At 36.8% G+C, this 20,924-nt stretch overlaps 1 protein-coding gene across 1 annotated transcript in view; it reads right to left on the reverse strand.

The window, feature by feature from the left end:
- Window positions 1-14,880: 14,880 nt before the first annotated feature.
- The window catches only part of LOC148170678 (uncharacterized), a 52,475-nt gene continuing 46,431 nt past the window's right edge, over window positions 14,881-20,924 (reverse strand). The window contains exon 2 of the mRNA XM_088042222.1: window positions 14,881-15,460. Coding sequence (XP_087898348.1) covers window positions 14,881-15,460 — 580 coding nt within the window. The remainder of the gene's footprint in view (window positions 15,461-20,924) is intronic.

Genomic DNA, 20,924 nt, shown 5'->3' on the forward strand with positions numbered 1-20,924 from the left:
ATTTTTTAGATTTCGTGCTCTTCTTTGCGAATTCAAGCCAGAAAACAACGAAAATCGGCGAGAAATCGTCGTTTTGCATCGAAATATGCGGTTTTCTCTAAGAATTTTGACGATTTCGTGCAGAATTCTGCTGTTTTCTTGCAATTCAGCCGTTGAATCTTAGTAAAAAGTCATGATTTTGTAGATTTCGTGCTCTTCTTGGCGAATTCAAGCCAGAAAACAACGAAAATCAGCGAACAATCGTCGTTTTACATCGAAATATGCGGTTTTCTCTAAGAATTTTGATGATTTCGTGCAGAATTCTGCTGTTTTCTTGCAATTCAGCCGTTGAATCTTGGTAAAAAGTAATGATTTTGTAGATTTCGTGCTCTTCTTTGCGAATTCAAGATAAAAAACAACGAAAATCAGCGAGAAATCGTCGTTTTGCATCGAAATATGCGGTTTTCTGTAAGAATTTTGATAATTTCGTGCAGAATTCTGCTGTTTTCTTGCAATTCAGCCGTTGAATCTTGGTAAAAAGTCATGATTTTGTAGATTTCGTGCTCTTCTTTGCAAATTCAAGATAAAAAACAACGAAAATCAGCGAGAAATCGTCGTTTTGCATCGAAATATGCGGTTTTCTGTAAGAATTTTGATAATTTCGTGCAGAATTCTGCTGTTTTCTTGCAATTCAGCCGTTGAATCTTGGTAAAAAGTGATGATTTTGTAGATTTCGTGCTCTTCTTTGTTAATTCAAGCCAGAAAACAACGAAAATCAGCGAGAAATCGTCGTTTTGCATCGAAATATGCGGTTTTCTATAAGAATTTTGATGATTTCGTGCAGAATTCTGCTGTTTTCTTGCAATTCATCCGTTGAATCTTGGTAAAAAGTGATGATTTTGTAGATTTCGTGCTCTTCTTTGCGAATTCAAGCCAGAAAACAACGAAAATCGGCGAGAAATCGTCGTTTTGCATCGAAATATGCGGTTTTCTCTAAGAATTTTGACGATTTCGTTCAGAATTCTGCTGTTTTCTTGCAATTCAGCCGTTGAATCTTAGTAAAAAGTCATGATTTTGTAGATTTCGTGCTCTTCTTTGCAAATTCAAGATAGAAAACAACGAAAATCGGCGAGAAATCGTTGTTTTGCATCGAAATATGCGGTTTTCTCTAAGAATTTTGATGATTTCGTGCAGAATTCTGCTGTTTTCTTGCAATTCAGCGGTTGAATCTTGGTAAAAAGTCATGATTTTGTAGATTTCGTGCTCTTCTTTGCAAATTCAAGCCAGAAAACAACGAAAATCGGCGAGAAATCGTCGTTTTGCATCGAAATATGCGGTTTTCTGTGAGAATTTTGATGATATCGTGCAGAATTCTGCTGTTTTCTTGCAATTCAGCCGTTGAATCTTGGTAAAAAGTCATGATTTTGTAGATTTCGTGCTCTTCTTGGCGAATTCAAGATAGAAAACAACGAAAATCAGCGAGAAATCGTCGTTTTGCATCGAAATATGCGGTTTTCTCTAAGAATTTTGATGATTTCGTGCAGAATTCTGCTGTTTTCTTGCAATTCAGCCGTTGAATCTAGGTAAAAAGTCATGACTTTGTAGATTTCGTGCTCTTCTTTGCGAATTCAAGCCAGAAAACAACGAAAATCGGCGAGAAATCGTCGTTTTGCATCGAAATATGCGGTTTTCTCTAAGAATTTTGACGATTTCGTGCAGAATTCTGCTGTTTTCTTGCAATTCAGCCGTTGAATCTTGGTAAAAAGTCATGATTTTGTAGATTTCGTGCTCTTCTTTGCGAATTCAAGATAGAAAACAACGAAAATCAGCGAGAAATCGTCGTTTTGCATCGAAATATGCGGTTTTCTCTAAGAATTTTGACGATTTCGTGCAGAATTCTGCTGTTTTCTTGCAATTCAGCCGTTGAATCTTAGTAAAAAGTCATGATTTTGTAGATTTCGTGCTCTTCTTTGCAAATTCAAGATAGAAAACAACGAAAATCGGCGAGAAATCGTTGTTTTGCATCGAAATATGCGGTTTTCTCTAAGAATTTTGATGATTTCGTGCAGAATTCTGCTGTTTTCTTGCAATTCAGCGGTTGAATCTTGGTAAAAAGTCATGATTTTGTAGATTTCGTGCTCTTCTTTGCAAATTCAAGCCAGAAAACAACGAAAATCGGCGAGAAATCGTCGTTTTGCATCGAAATATGCGGTTTTCTGTGAGAATTTTGATGATTTCGTGCAGAATTCTGCTGTTTTCTTGCAATTCAGCCGTTGAATCTTGGTAAAAAGTCATGATTTTGTAGATTTCGTGCTCTTCTTGGCGAATTCAAGCCAAAAAACAACGAAAATCGGCGAGAAATCGTCGTTTTGCATCGAAATATGCGGTTTTCTGTAAGAATTTTGATGATTTTGTGCAGAATTCTGCTGTTTTCTTGCAATTCAGCCGTTGAATCTTGGTAAAAAATCATGATTTTGTAGATTTCGTGCTCTTATTTGCGAATTCAAGCCAGAAAACAACGAAAATCGGCGAGAAATCATCGTTTTGCATCGAAATATGCGGTTTTCTCTAAGAATTTTGACGATTTCGTGCAGAATTCTGCTGTTTTCTTGCAATTCAGCCGTTGAATCTTGGTAAAAAGTCATGATTTTGTAGATTTCGTGCTCTTCTTTGCAAATTCAAGATAGAAAACAACGAAAATCGGCGAGAAATCGTTGTTTTGCATCGAAATATGCGGTTTTCTCTAAGAATTTTGATGATTTCGTGCAGAATTCTGCTGTTTTCTTGCAATTCAGCGGTTGAATCTTGGTAAAAAGTCATGATTTTGTAGATTTCGTGCTCTTCTTTGCAAATTCAAGCCAGAAAACAACGAAAATCGGCGAGAAATCGTCGTTTTGCATCGAAATATGCGGTTTTCTGTGAGAATTTTGATGATTTCGTGCAGAATTCTGCTGTTTTCTTGCAATTCAGCCGTTGAATCTTGGTAAAAAGTCATTATTTTGTAGATTTCGTGCTCTTCTTGGCGAATTCAAGATAGAAAACAACGAAAATCAGCGAGAAATCATCGTTTTGCATCGAAATATGCGGTTTTCTCTAAGAATTTTGATGATTTCGTGCAGAATTCTGCTGTTTTCTTGCAATTCAGCCGTTGAATCTAGGTAAAAAGTCATGACTTTGTAGATTTCGTGCTCTTCTTTGCGAATTCAAGCCAGAAAACAACGAAAATCGGCGAGAAATCGTCGTTTTGCATCGAAATATGCGGTTTTCTCTAAGAATTTTGACGATTTCGTGCAGAATTCTGCTGTTTTCTTGCAATTCAGCCGTTGAATCTTGGTAAATAGTCATGATTTTGTAGATTTCGTGCTCTTCTTTGCGAATTCAAGATAGAAAACAACGAAAATCAGCGAGAAATCGTCGTTTTGCATCGAAATATGCGGTTTTCTCTAAGAATTTTGACGATTTCGTGCAGAATTCTGCTGTTTTCTTGCAATTCAGCCGTTGAATCTTAGTAAAAAGTCATGATTTTGTAGATTTCGTGCTCTTCTTTGCAAATTCAAGATAGAAAACAACGAAAATCGGCGAGAAATCGTTGTTTTGCATCGAAATATGCGGTTTTCTCTAAGAATTTTGATGATTTCGTGCAGAATTCTGCTGTTTTCTTGCAATTCAGCGGTTGAATCTTGGTAAAAAGTCATGATTTTGTAGATTTCGTGCTCTTCTTTGCAAATTCAAGCCAGAAAACAACGAAAATCGGCGAGAAATCGTCGTTTTGCATCGAAATATGCGGTTTTCTGTGAGAATTTTGATGATTTCGTGCAGAATTCTGCTGTTTTCTTGCAATTCAGCCGTTGAATCTTGGTAAAAAGTCATGATTTTGTAGATTTCGTGCTCTTCTTGGCGAATTCAAGATAGAATACAACGAAAATCAGCGAGAAATCGTCGTTTTGCATCGAAATATGCGGTTTTCTCTAAGAATTTTGATGATTTCGTGCAGAATTCTGCTGTTTTCTTGCAATTCAGCCGTTGAATCTAGGTAAAAAGTCATGACTTTGTAGATTTCGTGCTCTTCTTTGCGAATTCAAGCCAGAAAACAACGAAAATCGGCGAGAAATCGTCGTTTTGCATCAATATGCGGTTTTCTCTAAGAATTTTGACGATTTCGTGCAGAATTCTGCTGTTTTCTTGCAATTCAGCCGTTGAATCTTGGTAAAAAGTCATGATTTTGTAGATTTCGTGCTCTTCTTTGCGAATTCAAGATAGAAAACAACGAAAATCAGCGAGAAATCGTCGTTTTGCATCGAAATATGCGGTTTTCTCTAAGAATTTTGACGATTTCGTGCAGAATTCTGCTGTTTTCTTGCAATTCAGCCGCTGAAACTTGGTAAAAAGTCATGATTTTGTAGATTTCGTGCTCTTCTTTGCGAATTCAAGCCAGAAAACAACGAAAATCGGCGAGAAATCGTCGTTTTGCATCGAAATATGCGGTTTTGTCTAGGAATTTTGATGATTTCGTGCAGAATTCTGCTGTTTTCTTGCAATTCAGCCGTTGAATCTTGGTAAAAAGTCATGATTTTGTAGATTTCGTGCTCTTCTTTGCGAATTCAAGATAGAAAACAACGAAAATCGGCGAGAAATCGTTGTTTTGCATCGAAATATGCGGTTTTCTCTAAGAATTTTGACGATTTCGTGCAGAATTCTGCTGTTTTCTTGCAATTCAGCCGTTGAATCTTGGTAAAAAGTCATGATTTTGTAGATTTCGTGCTCTTCTTTGCGAATTCAAGATAGAAAACAACGAAAATCAGCGAGAAATCGTCGTTTTGCATCGAAATATGCGGTTTTCTCTAAGAATTTTGACGATTTCGTGCAGAATTCTGCTGTTTTCTTGCAATTCAGCCGTTGAAACTTGGTAAAAAGTCATGATTTTGTAGATTTCGTGCTCTTCTTTGCGAATTCAAGCCAGAAAACAACGAAAATCGGCGAGAAATCGTCGTTTTGCATCGAAATATGCGGTTTTGTCTAAGAATTTTGATGATTTCGTGCAGAATTCTGCTGTTTTCTTGCAATTCAGCCGTTGAATCTTAGTAAAAAGTTATAATTTTGTAGATTTCGTGCTCTTCTTGGCGAATTCAAGATAGAAAACAACGAAAATCGGCGAGAAATCGTTGTTTTGCATCGAAATATGCGGTTTTCTCTAAGAATTTTGACGATTTCGTGCAGAATTCTGCTGTTTTCTTGCAATTCAGCCGTTGAAACTTGGTAAAAAGTCATGATTTTGTAGATTTCGTGCTCTTCTTTGCGAATTCAAGCCAGAAAACAACGAAAATCGGCGAGAAATCGTCGTTTTGCATCGAAATATGCGGTTTTGTCTAAGAATTTTGATGATTTCGTGCAGAATTCTGCTGTTTTCTTGCAATTCAGCCGTTGAATCTTAGTAAAAAGTCATAATTTTGTAGATTTCGTGCTCTCCTTTGCGAATTCAAGCCAGAAAACAACGAAAATCGGCGAGAACTCGTCGTTTTGCGTCGAAATATGCGGTTTTCTGTAAAAATTTTGATGATTTCGTGCAGAATTCTGCTGTTTTCTTGCAATTCAGCTGTTGAATCTTGGTAAAAAGTCATGATTTTGTAGATTTCGTGCTCTTCTTTGCAAATTCAAGATAGAAAACAACGAAAATCGGCGAGAAATCTTTGTTTTGCATCGAAATATGCGGTTTTCTCTAAGAATTTTGATGATTTCGTGCAGAATTCTGCTGTTTTCTTGCAATTCAGCGGTTGAATCTTGGTAAAAAGTCATGATTTTGTAGATTTCGTGCTCTTCTTTGCAAATTCAAGCCAGAAAACAACGAAAATCGGCGAGAAATCGTCGTTTTGCATCGAAATATGCGGTTTTCTGTGAGAATTTTGATGATTTCGTGCAGAATTCTGCTGTTTTCTTGCAATTCAGCCGTTGAATCTTGGTAAAAAGTCATTATTTTGTAGATTTCGTGCTCTTCTTGGCGAATTCAAGATAGAAAACAACGAAAATCAGCGAGAAATCGTCGTTTTACATCGAAATATGCGGTTTTCTCTAAGAATTTTGATGATTTCGTGCAGAATTCTGCTGTTTTCTTGCAATTCAGCCGTTGAATCTAGGTAAAAAGTCATGACTTTGTAGATTTCGTGCTCTTCTTTGCGAATTCAAGCCAGAAAACAACGAAAATCGGCGAGAAATCGTCGTTTTGCATCGAAATATGCGGTTTTCTCTAAGAATTTTGACGATTTCGTGCAGAATTCTGCTGTTTTCTTGCAATTCAGCCGTTGAATCTTGGTAAAAAGTCATGATTTTGTAGATTTCGTGCTCTTCTTTGCGAATTCAAGATAGAAAACAACGAAAATCAGCGAGAAATCGTCGATTTGCATCGAAATATGCGGTTTTCTCTAAGAATTTTGACGATTTCGTGCAGAATTCTGCTGTTTTCTTGCAATTCAGCCGTTGAATCTTAGTAAAAAGTCATGATTTTGTAGATTTCGTGCTCTTCTTTGCAAATTCAAGATAGAAAACAACGAAAATCGGCGAGAAATCGTTGTTTTGCATCGAAATATGCGGTTTTCTCTAAGAATTTTGATGATTTCGTGCAGAATTCTGCTGTTTTCTTGCAATTCAGCGGTTGAATCTTGGTAAAAAGTCATGATTTTGTAGATTTCGTGCTCTTCTTTGCAAATTCAAGCCAGAAAACAACGAAAATCGGCGAGAAATCGTCGTTTTGCATCGAAATATGCGGTTTTCTGTGAGAATTTTGATGATTTCGTGCAGAATTCTGCTGTTTTCTTGCAATTCAGCCGTTGAATCTTGGTAAAAAGTCATGATTTTGTAGATTTCGTGCTCTTCTTGGCGAATTCAAGATAGAATACAACGAAAATCAGCGAGAAATCGTCGTTTTGCATCGAAATATGCGGTTTTCTCTAAGAATTTTGATGATTTCGTGCAGAATTCTGCTGTTTTCTTGCAATTCAGCCGTTGAATCTAGGTAAAAAGTCATGACTTTGTAGATTTCGTGCTCTTCTTTGCGAATTCAAGCCAGAAAACAACGAAAATCGGCGAGAAATCGTCGTTTTGCATCAATATGCGGTTTTCTCTAAGAATTTTGACGATTTCGTGCAGAATTCTGCTGTTTTCTTGCAATTCAGCCGTTGAATCTTGGTAAAAAGTCATGATTTTGTAGATTTCGTGCTCTTCTTTGCGAATTCAAGATAGAAAACAACGAAAATCAGCGAGAAATCGTCGTTTTGCATCGAAATATGCGGTTTTCTCTAAGAATTTTGACGATTTCGTGCAGAATTCTGCTGTTTTCTTGCAATTCAGCCGTTGAAACTTGGTAAAAAGTCATGATTTTGTAGATTTCGTGCTCTTCTTTGCGAATTCAAGCCAGAAAACAACGAAAATCGGCGAGAAATCGTCGTTTTGCATCGAAATATGCGGTTTTGTCTAAGAATTTTGATGATTTCGTGCAGAATTCTGCTGTTTTCTTGCAATTCAGCCGTTGAATCTTAGTAAAAAGTTATAATTTTGTAGATTTCGTGCTCTTCTTGGCGAATTCAAGATAGAAAACAACGAAAATCGGCGAGAAATCGTTGTTTTGCCTCGAAATATGCGGTTTTCTCTAAGAATTTTGATGATTTCGTGCAGAATTCTGCTGTTTTCTTGCAATTCAGCCGTTGAATCTTAGTAAAAAGTCATAATTTTGTAGATTTCGTGCTCTCCTTTGCGAATTCAAGCCAGAAAACAACGAAAATCGGCGAGAACTCGTCGTTTTGCGTCGAAATATGCGGTTTTCTGTAAAAATTTTGATGATTTCGTGCAGAATTCTGCTGTTTTCTTGCAATTCAGCTGTTGAATCTTGGTAAAAAGTCATGATTTTGTAGATTTCGTGCTCTTCTTTGCGAATTCAAGATAGAAAACAACGAAAATCAGCGAGAAATCGTCGTTTTGCATCGAAATATGCGGTTTTCTCTAAGAATTTTGACGATTTCGTGCAAAATTCTGCTGTTTTCTTGCAATTCAGCCGTTGAAACTTGGTAAAAAGTCTTGATTTTGTAGATTTCGTGCTCTTCTTTGCGAATTCAAGCCAGAAAACAACGAAAATCGGCGAGAAATCGTCGTTTTGCATCGAAATATGCGGTTTTCTGTAAGAATTTTGATGATTTCGTGCAGAATTCTGCTGTTTTCTTGCAATTCAGCCGTTGAATCTTGGTAAAAAGTCATGATTTTGTAGATTTCGTGCTCTTCTTGGCGAATTCAAGATAGAAAACAACGAAAGTCGGCGAGAAATCGTTGTTTTGCATCGAAATATGCGGTTTTCTCTAAGAATTTTGATGATTTCGTGCAGAATTCTGCTGTTTTCTTGCAATTCAGCCGTTGAATCTTGGTAAAAAGTGATGATTTTGTAGATTTCGTGCTCTTCTTTGCGAATTCAAGCCAGAAAACAACGAAAATCGGCGAGAAATCGTCGTTTTGCATCGAAATATGCGGTTTTCTGTAAAAATTTTGATGATTTCGTGCAGAATTCTGCTGTTTTCTTGCAATTCAGCCGTTGAATCTAGGTAAAAAATCATGACTTTGTAGATTTCGTGCCCTTCTTTGCGAATTCAAGCCAGAAAACAACGAAAATCGGCGAGAAATCGTCGTTTTGCATCGAAATATGCGGTTTTCTGTAAGAATTTTGATGATTTCGTGCAGAATTCTGCTGTTTTCTTGCAATTCAGCCGTTGAATCTTGGTAAAAAGTCATGATTTTGTAGATTTCGTGTTCTTCTTTGCGAATTCAAGCCAGAAAACAACGAAAATCGGCGAGAAATCGTCGTTTTGCATCGAAATATGCGGTTTTCTGTAAGAATTTATATGATTTCGTGCAGAATTCTGCTGTTTTCTTGCAATTCAGCCGTTGAATCTTGGTAAAAAGTCATGATTTTGTAGATTTCGTGCTCTTCTTGGCGAATTCAAGATAGAAAACAACGAAAATCGGCGAGAAATCGTTGTTTTGCATCGAAATATGCGGTTTTCTCTAAGAATTTTGACGATTTCGTGCAGAATTCTGCTGTTTTCTTGCAATTCAGCCGTTGAAACTTGGTAAAAAGTCATGATTTTGTAGATTTCGTGCTCTTCTTTGCGAATTCAAGCCAGAAAACAACGAAAATCGGCGAGAAATCGTCGTTTTGCATCGAAATATGCGGTTTTGTCTAAGAATTTTGATGATTTCGTGCAGAATTCTGCTGTTTTCTTGCAATTCAGCCGTTGAATCTTGGTAAAAAGTCATGATTTTGTAGATTTCGTGCTCTTCTTTGCAAATTCAAGATAGAAAACAACGAAAATCGGCGAGAAATCGTTGTTTTGCATCGAAATATGCGGTTTTCTCTAAGAATTTTGATGATTTCGTGCAGAATTCTGCTGTTTTCTTGCAATTCAGCGGTTGAATCTTGGTAAAAAGTCATGATTTTGTAGATTTCGTGCTCTTCTTTGCAAATTCAAGCCAGAAAACAACGAAAATCGGCGAGAAATCGTCGTTTTGCATCGAAATATGCGGTTTTCTGTGAGAATTTTGATGATTTCGTGCAGAATTCTGCTGTTTTCTTGCAATTCAGCCGTTGAATCTTGGTTAAAATCATGATTTTGTAGATTTCGTGCTCTTCTTGGCGAATTCAAGATAGAATACAACGAAAATCAGCGAGAAATCGTCGTTTTGCATCGAAATATGCGGTTTTCTCTAAGAATTTTGATGATTTCGTGCAGAATTCTGCTGTTTTCTTGCAATTCAGCCGTTGAATCTAGGTAAAAAGTCATGACTTTGTAGATTTCGTGCTCTTCTTTGCGAATTCAAGCCAGAAAACAACGAAAATCGGCGAGAAATCGTCGGTTTGCATCGAAATATGCGGTTTTCTCTAAGAATTTTGACGATTTCGTGCAGAATTCTGCTGTTTTCTTGCAATTCAGCCGTTGAATCTTGGTAAAAAGTCATGATTTTGTAGATTTCGTGCTCTTCTTTGCGAATTCAAGATAGAAAACAACGAAAATCAGCGAGAAATCGTCGATTTGCATCGAAATATGCGGTTTTCTCTAAGAATTTTGACGATTTCGTGCAGAATTCTGCTGTTTTCTTGCAATTCAGCCGTTGAATCTTAGTAAAAAGTCATGATTTTGTAGATTTCGTGCTCTTCTTTGCAAATTCAAGATAGAAAACAACGAAAATCGGCGAGAAATCGTTGTTTTGCATCGAAATATGCGGTTTTCTCTAAGAATTTTGATGATTTCGTGCAGAATTCTGCTGTTTTCTTGCAATTCAGCGGTTGAATCTTGGTAAAAAGTCATGATTTTGTAGATTTCGTGCTCTTCTTTGCAAATTCAAGCCAGAAAACAACGAAAATCGGCGAGAAATCGTCGTTTTGCATCGAAATATGCGGTTTTCTGTGAGAATTTTGATGATTTCGTGCAGAATTCTGCTGTTTTCTTGCAATTCAGCCGTTGAATCTTGGTTAAAATCATGATTTTGTAGATTTCGTGCTCTTCTTGGCGAATTCAAGATAGAATACAACGAAAATCAGCGAGAAATCGTCGTTTTGCATCGAAATATGCGGTTTTCTCTAAGAATTTTGATGATTTCGTGCAGAATTCTGCTGTTTTCTTGCAATTCTGCCGTTGAATCTAGGTAAAAAGTCATGACTTTGTAGATTTCGTGCTCTTCTTTGCGAATTCAAGCCAGAAAACAACGAAAATCGGCGAGAAATCGTCGTTTTGCATCAATATGCGGTTTTCTCTAAGAATTTTGACGATTTCGTGCAGAATTCTGCTGTTTTCTTGCAATTCAGCCGTTGAATCTTGGTAAAAAGTCATGATTTTGTAGATTTCGTGCTCTTCTTTGCGAATTCAAGATAGAAAACAACGAAAATCGGCGAGAAATCGTCGTTTTGCATCGAAATATGCGGTTTTCTGTAAAAATTTTGATGATTTCGTGCAGAATTCTGCTGTTTTCTTGCAATTCAGCCGTTGAATCTAGGTAAAAAATCATGACTTTGTAGATTTCGTGCCCTTCTTTGCGAATTCAAGCCAGAAAACAACGAAAATCGGCGAGAAATCGTCGTTTTGCATCGAAATATGCGGTTTTCTGTAAGAATTTTGATGATTTCGTGCAGAATTCTGCTGTTTTCTTGCAATTCAGCCGTTGAATCTTGGTAAATAGTCATGATTTTGTAGATTTCGTGTTCTTCTTTGCGAATTCTAGATAGAAAACGACGAAAATCAGCGAGAAATCGTCGTTTTCCATCGAGATATGCGGTTTTCTCTAAGAATTTTGATGATTTCGTGCAGAATTCTGCTGTTTTCTTGCAATTCAGCCGTTGAATCTTGGTAAAAAGTGATGATTTTGTAGATTTTGTGCTCTTCTTTGCGAATTCAAGCCAGAAAACAACGAAAATCGGCGAGAAATCGTCGTTTTGCATCGAAATATGCGGTTTTCTCTAAGAATTTTGACGATTTCGTGCAGAATTCTGCTGTTTTCTTGCAATTCAGCCGTTGAATCTTGGTAAAAAGTCATGATTTTGTAGATTTCGTGCTCTTCTTTGCGAATTCAAGATAGAAAACAACGAAAATCAGCGAGAAATCGTCGTTTTGCATCGAAATATGCGGTTTTCTCTAAGAATTTTGACGATTTCGTGCAAAATTCTGCTGTTTTCTTGCAATTCAGCCGTTGAAACTTGGTAAAAAGTCATGATTTTGTAGGTTTCGTGCTCTTCTTTGCGAATTCAAGCCAGAAAACAACGAAAATCGGCGAGAAATCGTCGTTTTGCATCGAAATATGCGGTTTTCTCTAAGAATTTTGATGATTTCGTGCAGAATTCTGCTGTTTTCTTGCAATTCAGCGGTTGAATCTTGGTAAAAAGTCATGATTTTGTAGATTTCGTGCTCTTCTTTGCAAATTCAAGCCAGAAAACAACGAAAATCGGCGAGAAATCGTCGTTTTGCATCGAAATATGCGGTTTTCTGTGAGAATTTTGATGATTTCGTGCAGAATTCTGCTGTTTTCTTGCAATTCAGCCGTTGAATCTTGGTAAAAAGTCATGATTTTGTAGATTTCGTGCTCTTCTTGGCGAATTCAAGATAGAATACAACGAAAATCAGCGAGAAATCGTCGTTTTGCATCGAAATATGCGGTTTTCTCTAAGAATTTTGATGATTTCGTGCAGAATTCTGCTGTTTTCTTGCAATTCAGCCGTTGAATCTAGGTAAAAAGTCATGACTTTGTAGATTTCGTGCTCTTCTTTGCGAATTCAAGCCAGAAAACAACGAAAATCGGCGAGAAATCGTCGTTTTGCATCAATATGCGGTTTTCTCTAAGAATTTTGACGATTTCGTGCAGAATTCTGCTGTTTTCTTGCAATTCAGCCGTTGAATCTTGGTAAAAAGTCATGATTTTGTAGATTTCGTGCTCTTCTTTGCGAATTCAAGATAGAAAACAACGAAAATCAGCGAGAAATCGTCGTTTTGCATCGAAATATGCGGTTTTCTCTAAGAATTTTGACGATTTCGTGCAGAATTCTGCTGTTTTCTTGCAATTCAGCCGTTGAAACTTGGTAAAAAGTCATGATTTTGTAGATTTCGTGCTCTTCTTTGCGAATTCAAGCCAGAAAACAACGAAAATCGGCGAGAAATCGTCGTTTTGCATCGAAATATGCGGTTTTGTCTAAGAATTTTGATGATTTCGTGCAGAATTCTGCTGTTTTCTTGCAATTCAGCCGTTGAATCTTAGTAAAAAGTTATAATTTTGTAGATTTCGTGCTCTTCTTGGCGAATTCAAGATAGAAAACAACGAAAATCGGCGAGAAATCGTTGTTTTGCCTCGAAATATGCGGTTTTCTCTAAGAATTTTGATGATTTCGTGCAGAATTCTGCTGTTTTCTTGCAATTCAGCCGTTGAATCTTAGTAAAAAGTCATAATTTTGTAGATTTCGTGCTCTCCATTGCGAATTCAAGCCAGAAAACAACGAAAATCGGCGAGAACTCGTCGTTTTGCGTCGAAATATGCGGTTTTCTGTAAAAATTTTGATGATTTCGTGCAGAATTCTGCTGTTTTCTTGCAATTCAGCTGTTGAATCTTGGTAAAAAGTCATGATTTTGTAGATTTCGTGCTCTTCTTTGCGAATTCAAGATAGAAAACAACGAAAATCAGCGAGAAATCGTCGTTTTGCATCGAAATATGCGGTTTTCTCTAAGAATTTTGACGATTTCGTGCAAAATTCTGCTGTTTTCTTGCAATTCAGCCGTTGAATCTTGGTAAAAAGTCTTGATTTTGTAGATTTCGTGCTCTTCTTTGCGAATTCAAGCCAGAAAACAACGAAAATCGGCGAGAAATCGTCGTTTTGCATCGAAATATGCGGTTTTCTGTAAAAATTTTGATGATTTCGTGCAGAATTCTGCTGTTTTCTTGCAATTCAGCTGTTGAATCTAGGTAAAAAATCATGACTTTGTAGATTTCGTGCCCTTCTTTGCGAATTCAAGCCAGAAAACAACGAAAATCGGCGAGAAATCGTCGTTTTGCATCGAAATATGCGGTTTTCTGTAAGAATTTTGATGATTTCGTGCAGAATTCTGCTGTTTTCTTGCAATTCAGCCGTTGAATCTTGGTAAAAAGTCATGATTTTGTAGATTTCGTGTTCTTCTTTGCGAATTCTAGATAGAAAACGACGAAAATCAGCGAGAAATCGTCGTTTTCCATCGAGATATGCGGTTTTCTCTAAGAATTTTGATGATTTCGTGCAGAATTCTGCTGTTTTCTTGCAATTCAGCCGTTGAATCTTGGAAAAAAGTGATGATTTTGTAGATTTTGTGCTCTTCTTTGCGAATTCAAGCCAGAAAACAACGAAAATCGGCGAGAAATCGTCGTTTTGCATCGAAATATGCGGTTTTCTCTAAGAATTTTGACGATTTCGTGCAGAATTCTGCTGTTTTCTTGCAATTCAGCCGTTGAATCTTGGTAAAAAGTCATGATTTTGTAGATTTCGTGCTCTTCTTTGCGAATTCAAGATAGAAAACAACGAAAATCAGCGAGAAATCGTCGTTTTGCATCGAAATATGCGGTTTTCTCTAAGAATTTTGACGATTTCGTGCAAAATTCTGCTGTTTTCTTGCAATTCAGCCGTTGAAACTTGGTAAAAAGTCATGATTTTGTAGATTTCGTGCTCTTCTTTGCGAATTCAAGCCAGAAAACAACGAAAATCGGCGAGAAATCGTCGTTTTGCATCGAAATATGCGGTTTTCTCTAAGAATTTTGATGATTTCGTGCAGAATTCTACTGTTTTCTTGCAATTCATCCGTTGAATCTTAGTAAAAAGTTATAATTTTGTAGATTTCGTGCTCTTCTTGGCAAATTCAAGATAGAAAACAACGAAAATCGGCGAGAAATCGTTGTTTTGCCTCGAAATATGCGGTTTTCTCTAAGAATTTTGATAATTTCGTGCAGAATTCTGCTGTTTTCTTGCAATTCAGTCGTTGAATCTTAGTAAAAAGTCATAATTTTGTAGATTTCGTGCTCTTCTTGGCGAATTCAAGATAGAAAACAACGAAAATCGGCGAGAAATCGTTGTTTTGCATCGAAATATGCGGTTTTCTGTCAGAATTTTGATGATTTCGTACAGAATTCTGCTGTTTTTTTGCAATTCAGCCGTTGAATCTTGGTAAAAAGTGATGATTTTGTAGATTTCGTGCTCTTCTCTGCGAATTCAAGCCAGAAAACAACGAAAATCGGCGAGAAATCGTCGTTTTGCATCGAAATATGCGGTTTTAATAATAATAATAATAATAATAATAAATAAACTTGTAGCTCAACAGGCTTACAGCCCAAACACAGAGCTACATCTAAACCGTTCATTAGAATACACTAATCATAAATATCTCTAAAATAATTATGTATTGCCTTGACATTAGTGTTAAATAAGTCAATGCTTTCGCAAATGGTGGCATACATAGTAATAGCTTGGTAGATAGGAGCAATTTTCATTAAGTTAGTCCGTGATACAGGAATTTCGAATAAGTTAGGCTGTCTCAAATGCGAAACCGTTGTTCGAAATTTCAATTTGCATAGTAAGTCTGGACAATCAAGTCTGAATTGCAGGAGCTTAAACAAGAAGAGGATAAGACCAATCATTCTTCTACAACAAAGTGTGTTAAGTTGGAATCTTTCCAAGAGAAGCTTTTGAGGATAGCCTTGTCGAGGATATACACCATCACTTCTAAACGCTATGTATTTGATAAAACGTCTTTGGATTCTTTCTACATTGACCACGTGCGAAGCATAGATAGGACTCCAAATCACCGAAGCATATTCTAATTTAGATCTCACTAAAGCGCAATAGAGTGTTTTAATAGCCGTTAGATCATCAATTTCTCGACAGTACCGAATCACACATCCTAAGGATCTCATCGCACCCGTAGTAATGGAATTGATGTGCTCCACGAAGCTAAATTTACTGTTGAATAACACACCCAAGTCTTGAAAACTAGTTTTCCTTTCAAGACAAAAATTTCTCTAAGAATTTTGACGATTTCGTGCAGAATTCTGCTGTTTTCTTGCAATTCAGCCGTTGAATCTTAGTAAAAAGTCATGATTTTGTAGATTTCGTGCTCTTCTTTGCGAATTCAAGATAGCGAAAATCGGCGAGAAATCGTTGTTTTGCATCGAAATATGCGGTTTTCTCTAAGAATTTTGATGATTTCGTGCAGAATTCTGCTGTTTTCTTGCAATTCAGCCGTTGAATCTTGGTGAAAAGTCATGATTTTGTAGATTTCGTGCTCTTCTTTGCAAATTCAAGCCAGAAAACAACGAAAATCGGCGAGAAATCGTCGTTTTGCATCGAAATATGCGGTTTTCTGTGAGAATTTTGATGATTTCGTGCAGAATTCTGCTGTTTTCTTGCAATTCAGCGGTTGAATCTTGGTAAAAAGTTATGATTTTGTAGATTTCGTGCTCTTCTTGGCGAATTCAAGATAGAAAACAACGAAAACCAGCGAACAATCGTCGTTTTACATCGAAATATGCGGTTTTCTCTAAGAATTTTGATGATTTCGTGCAGAATTCTGCTGTTTTCTTGCAATTCAGCCGTTGAATCTTGGTAAAAAGTCATGATTTTGTAGATTTCGTGCTCTTCTTTGCGAATTCAAGATAGAAAACAACGAAAATCAGCGAGAAATCGTCGTTTTGCATCGAAACATGCGGTTTTCTGTAAGAATTTTGATGATTTCGTGCAGAATTCTGCTGTTTTCTTGCAATTCAGCCGTTGAATCTTGGTAAAAAGTGATGATTTTGTAGATTTCGTGCTCTTCTTTGCAAATTCAAGCCAGAAAACAACGAAAATCAGCGAGAAATCGTCGTTTTGCATCGAAATATGCGGTTTTCTGTAAGAATTTTGATGATTTCGTGCAGAATTCTGCTGTTTTCTTGCAATTCAGCCGTTGAATCTTGGTAAAAAGTGATGATTTTGTAGATTTCGTGCTCTTCTTTGCGAATTCAAGTCAGAAAACAACGAAAATCGGCGAAAAATCGTCGTTTTGCATCGAAATATGCGGTTTTCTCTAAGAATTTTGACGATTTCGTGCAGAATTCTGCTGTTTTCTTGCAATTCAGCCGTTGAATCTTAGTAAAAAGTCATGATTTTGTAGATTTCGTGCTCTTCTTGGCGAATTCAAGATAGAAAACAACGAAAATCAGCGAAAAATCGTCGTTTTGCATCGAAATATGCGGTTTTCTCTAAGAATTTTGATTTCGTGCAGAATTCTGCTGTTTTCTTGCAATTCAGCCGTTGAATCTTGGTAAAAAGTCATGATTTTGTAGATTTCGTGCTCTTCTTTGCAAATTCAAGCCAGAAAACAACGAAAATCGGCGAGAAATCGTCGTTTTGCATCGAAATATGCGGTTTCCTGTGAGAATTTTGATGATTTCGTGCAGAATTCTGCTGTTTTCTTGCAATTCAGCCGTTGAATCTTGGTAAAAAGTCATGATTTTGTAGATTTCGTGCTCTTCTTGGCGAATTCATGCCAGAAAACAACGAAAATCATCGAGAAATCGTCGTTTTGCATCGAAATATGCGGTTTTCTGTAAGAATTCTGCTGTTTTCTTGCAATTCAGCCGTTGAATCTTGGTAAAAAGTCATGATTTTGTAGATTTCGTGCTCTTCTTTGCGAATTCAAGATAGAAAACAACGAAAATCGGCGAGAAATCGTCGTTTTGCATCGAAATATGCGGTTTTCTCTAAGAATTTTGATAATTTCGTGCAGAATTCTGCTGTTTTCTTGCAATTCAGCCGTTGAATCTTAGTAAAAAGTTATAATTTTGTAGATTTCGTGCTCTTCTTGGCGAATTCAAGATAGAAAACAACGAAAATCGGCGAGAAATCGTTGTTTTGCATCGAAATATGCGGTTTTCTGCAAGAATTTTGATGATTTCGTGCAGAATTCTGCTGTTTTCTTGCAATTCAGCCGTTGAATCTTGGTAAAAAGTCATGATTTTGTAGATTTCGTGCTCTTCTTTGCGAATTCAAGATAGAAAACAACGAAAATCAGCGAGAAATCGTCGTTTTGCATCGAAATATGCGGTTTTCTGTAAGAATTTTGATGATTTCGTGCAGAATTCTGCTGTTTTTTTGCAATTCAGCCGTTGAATCATGGTAAAAAGTGATGATTTTGTAGATTTCGTGCTCTTCTTTGCGAATTCAAGCCAGAAAACAACGAAAATCGGTGAGAAATCGTCGTTTTGCATCGAAATATGCGGTTTTCTCCAAGAATTTTGACGATTTCGTGCAGAATTCTGCCGTTTTCTTGCAATTCAGCCGTTGAATCTTAGTAAAAAGTCATGATTTTGTAGATTTCGTGCTCTTCTTTGCGAATTCAAGATAGAAAACAACGAAAATCGGCGAGAAATCGTTGTTTTGCATCGAAATATGCGGTTTTCTCTAAGAATTTTGATGATTTCGTGCAGAATTCTGCTGTTTTCTTGCAATTCAGCCGTTGAATCTTGGTAAAAAGTCTTGATTTTGTAGATTTCGTGCTCTTCTTTGCAAATTCAAGCCAGGAAACAACGAAAATCGGCGAGAAATCGTCGTTTTGCATCGAAATATGCGGTTTCCTGTGAGAATTTTGATGATTTCGTGCAGAATTCTGCTGTTTTCTTGCAATTCAGCCGTTGAATCTTGGTAAAAAGTCATGATTTTGTAGATTTCGTGCTCTTCTTGGCGAATTCATGCCAGAAAACAACGAAAATCATCGAGAAATCGTCGTTTTGCATCGAAATATGCGGTTTTCTGTAAGAATTCTGCTGTTTTCTTGCAATTCAGCCGTTGAATCTTGGTAAAAAGTCATGATTTTGTAGATTTCGTGCTCTTCTTTGCGAATTCAAGATAGAAAACAACGAAAATCGGCGAGAAATCGTCGTTTTGCATCGAAATATGCGGTTTTCTCTAAGAATTTTGATGATTTCGTGCAGAATTCTGCTGTTTTCTTGCAATTCAGCCGTTGAATCTTAGTAAAAAGTTATAATTTTGTAGATTTCGTGCTCTTCTTGGCGAATTCAAGATAGAAAACAACGAAAATCGGCGAGAAATCGTTGTTTTGCATCGAAATATGCGGTTTTCTGCAAGAATTTTGATGATTTCGTGCAGAATTCTGCTGTTTTCTTGCAATTCAGCCGTTGAATCTTGGTAAAAAGTCATGATTTTGTAGATTTCGTGCTCTTCTTTGCGAATTCAAGATAGAAAACAACGAAAATCAGCGAGAAATCGTCGTTTTGCATCGAAATATGCGGTTTACTGTAAGAATTTTGATGATTTCGTGCAGAATTCTGCTGTTTTTTTGCAATTCAGCCGTTGAATCATGGTAAAAAGTGATGATTTTGTAGATTTCGTGCTCTTCTTTGCGAATTCAAGCCAGAAAACAACGAAAATCGGCGAGAAATCGTCGTTTTGCATCGAAATATGCGGTTTTCTCTAAGAATTTTGATGATTTCGTGCAGAATTCTGCTGTTTTCTTGCAATTCAGCCGTTGAATCTTAGTAAAAAGTTATAATTTTGTAGATTTCGTGCTCTTCTTGGCGAATTCAAGATAGAAAACAACGAAAATCGGCGAGAAATCGTTGTTTTGCATCGAAATATGCGGTTTTCTGCAAGAATTTTGATGATTTCGTGCAGAATTCTGCTGTTTTCTTGCAATTCAGCCGTTGAATCTTGGTAAAAAGTCATGATTTTGTAGATTTCGTGCTCTTCTTTGCGAATTCAAGATAGAAAACAACGAAAATCAGCGAGAAATCGTCGTTTTGCATCGAAATATGCGGTTTACTGTAAGAATTTTGATGATTTCGTGCAGAATTCTGCTGTTTTTTTGCAATTCAGCCGTTGAATCATGGTAAAAAGTGATGATTTTGTAGATTTCGTGCTCTTCTTTGCGAATTCAAGCCAGAAAACAACGAAAATCGGCGAGAAATCGTCGTTTTGCATCGAAATATGCGGTTTTCTCCAAGAATTTTGACGATTTCGTGCAGAATTCTGCCGTTTTCTTGCAATTCAGCCGTTGAATCTTAGTAAAAAGTCATGATTTTGTAGATTTCGTGCTCTTCTTTGCGAATTCAAGATAGAAAACAACGAAAATCGGCGAGAAATCGTTGTTTTGCATCGAAATATGCGGTTTTCTCTAAGAATTTTGATGAATTCGTGCAGAATTCTGCTGTTTTCTTGCAATTCAGCCGTTGAATCTTGGTAAAAAGTCATGATTTTGTAGATTTCGTGCTCTTCTTTGCAAATTCAAGCCAGAAAACAACGAAAATCGGCGAGAAATCGTCGTTTTGCATCGAAATATGCGGTTTTCTGTGAGAATTTTGATGATTTCGTGCAGAATTCTGCTGTTTTCTTGCAATTCAGCCGTTGAATCTTGGTAAAAAGTTATGATTTTGTAGCTTTCGTGCTCTTCTTGGCGAATTCAAGATAGAAAACAACGAAAATCAGCGAACAATCGTCGTTTTACATCGAAATATGCGGTTTTCTCTAAGAATTTTGATGATTTCGTGCAGAATTCTGCTGTTTTCTTGCAATTCAGCCGTTGAATCTTGGTAAAAAGTCATGATTTTGTAGATTTCGTGCTCTTCTTTGCGAATTCAAGCCAGAAAACAACGAAAATCGGCGAGAAATCGTCGTTTTGCATCGAAATATGCGGTTTTCTGTAAGAATTTTGATGAGTTCGTGCAGAATTCTGCTGTTTTCTTGCAATTCAGCCGTTGAATCTTGGTAAAAAGTGATGATTTTGTAGATTTCGTGCTCTTCTGTGCGAATTCAAGCCAGAAAACAACGAAAATCGGCGAGAAATCGTCGTTTTGCATCGAAATATGCGGTTTTCTCTAAGAATTTTGACGATTTCGTGCAGAATTCTGCCGTTTTCTTGCAATTCAGCCGTTGAATCTTAGTAAAAAGTCATGATTTTGTAGATTTCGTGCTCTTCTTTGCGAATTCAAGATAGAAAACAACGAAAATCGGCGAGAAATCGTTGTTTTGCATCGAAATATGCGGTTTTCTCTAAGAATTTTGATGATTTCGTGCAGAATTCTGCTGTTTTCTTGCAATTCAAGCGTTGAATCTTGGTAAAAAGTCATGATTTTGTAGATTTCGTGCTCTTCTGGGCGAATTCAAGATAGAAAACAACGAAAATCAGCGAACAATCGTCGTTTTACATCGAAATATGCGGTTTTCTCTAAGAATTTTGATGATTTCGTGCAGAATTCTGCTGTTTTCTTGCAATTCAGCCGTTGAATCTTAGTAAAAAGTCATGATTTTGTAGATTTCGTGCTCTTCTTTGCGAATTCAAGCCAGAAAACATCGAAAATCGGCGAGAAATCGTCGTTTTGCATCGAAATATGCGGTTTTCTGTAAGAATTTTGATGAGTTCGTG

The sequence above is a fragment of the Gnatocerus cornutus genome, chromosome 7 (assembly GCF_029298725.1).
Source record: "Gnatocerus cornutus isolate USDA-ARS CGAHR chromosome 7, icGnaCorn1.1, whole genome shotgun sequence".
Lineage (NCBI taxonomy): Eukaryota > Metazoa > Arthropoda > Insecta > Coleoptera > Tenebrionidae > Gnatocerus > Gnatocerus cornutus.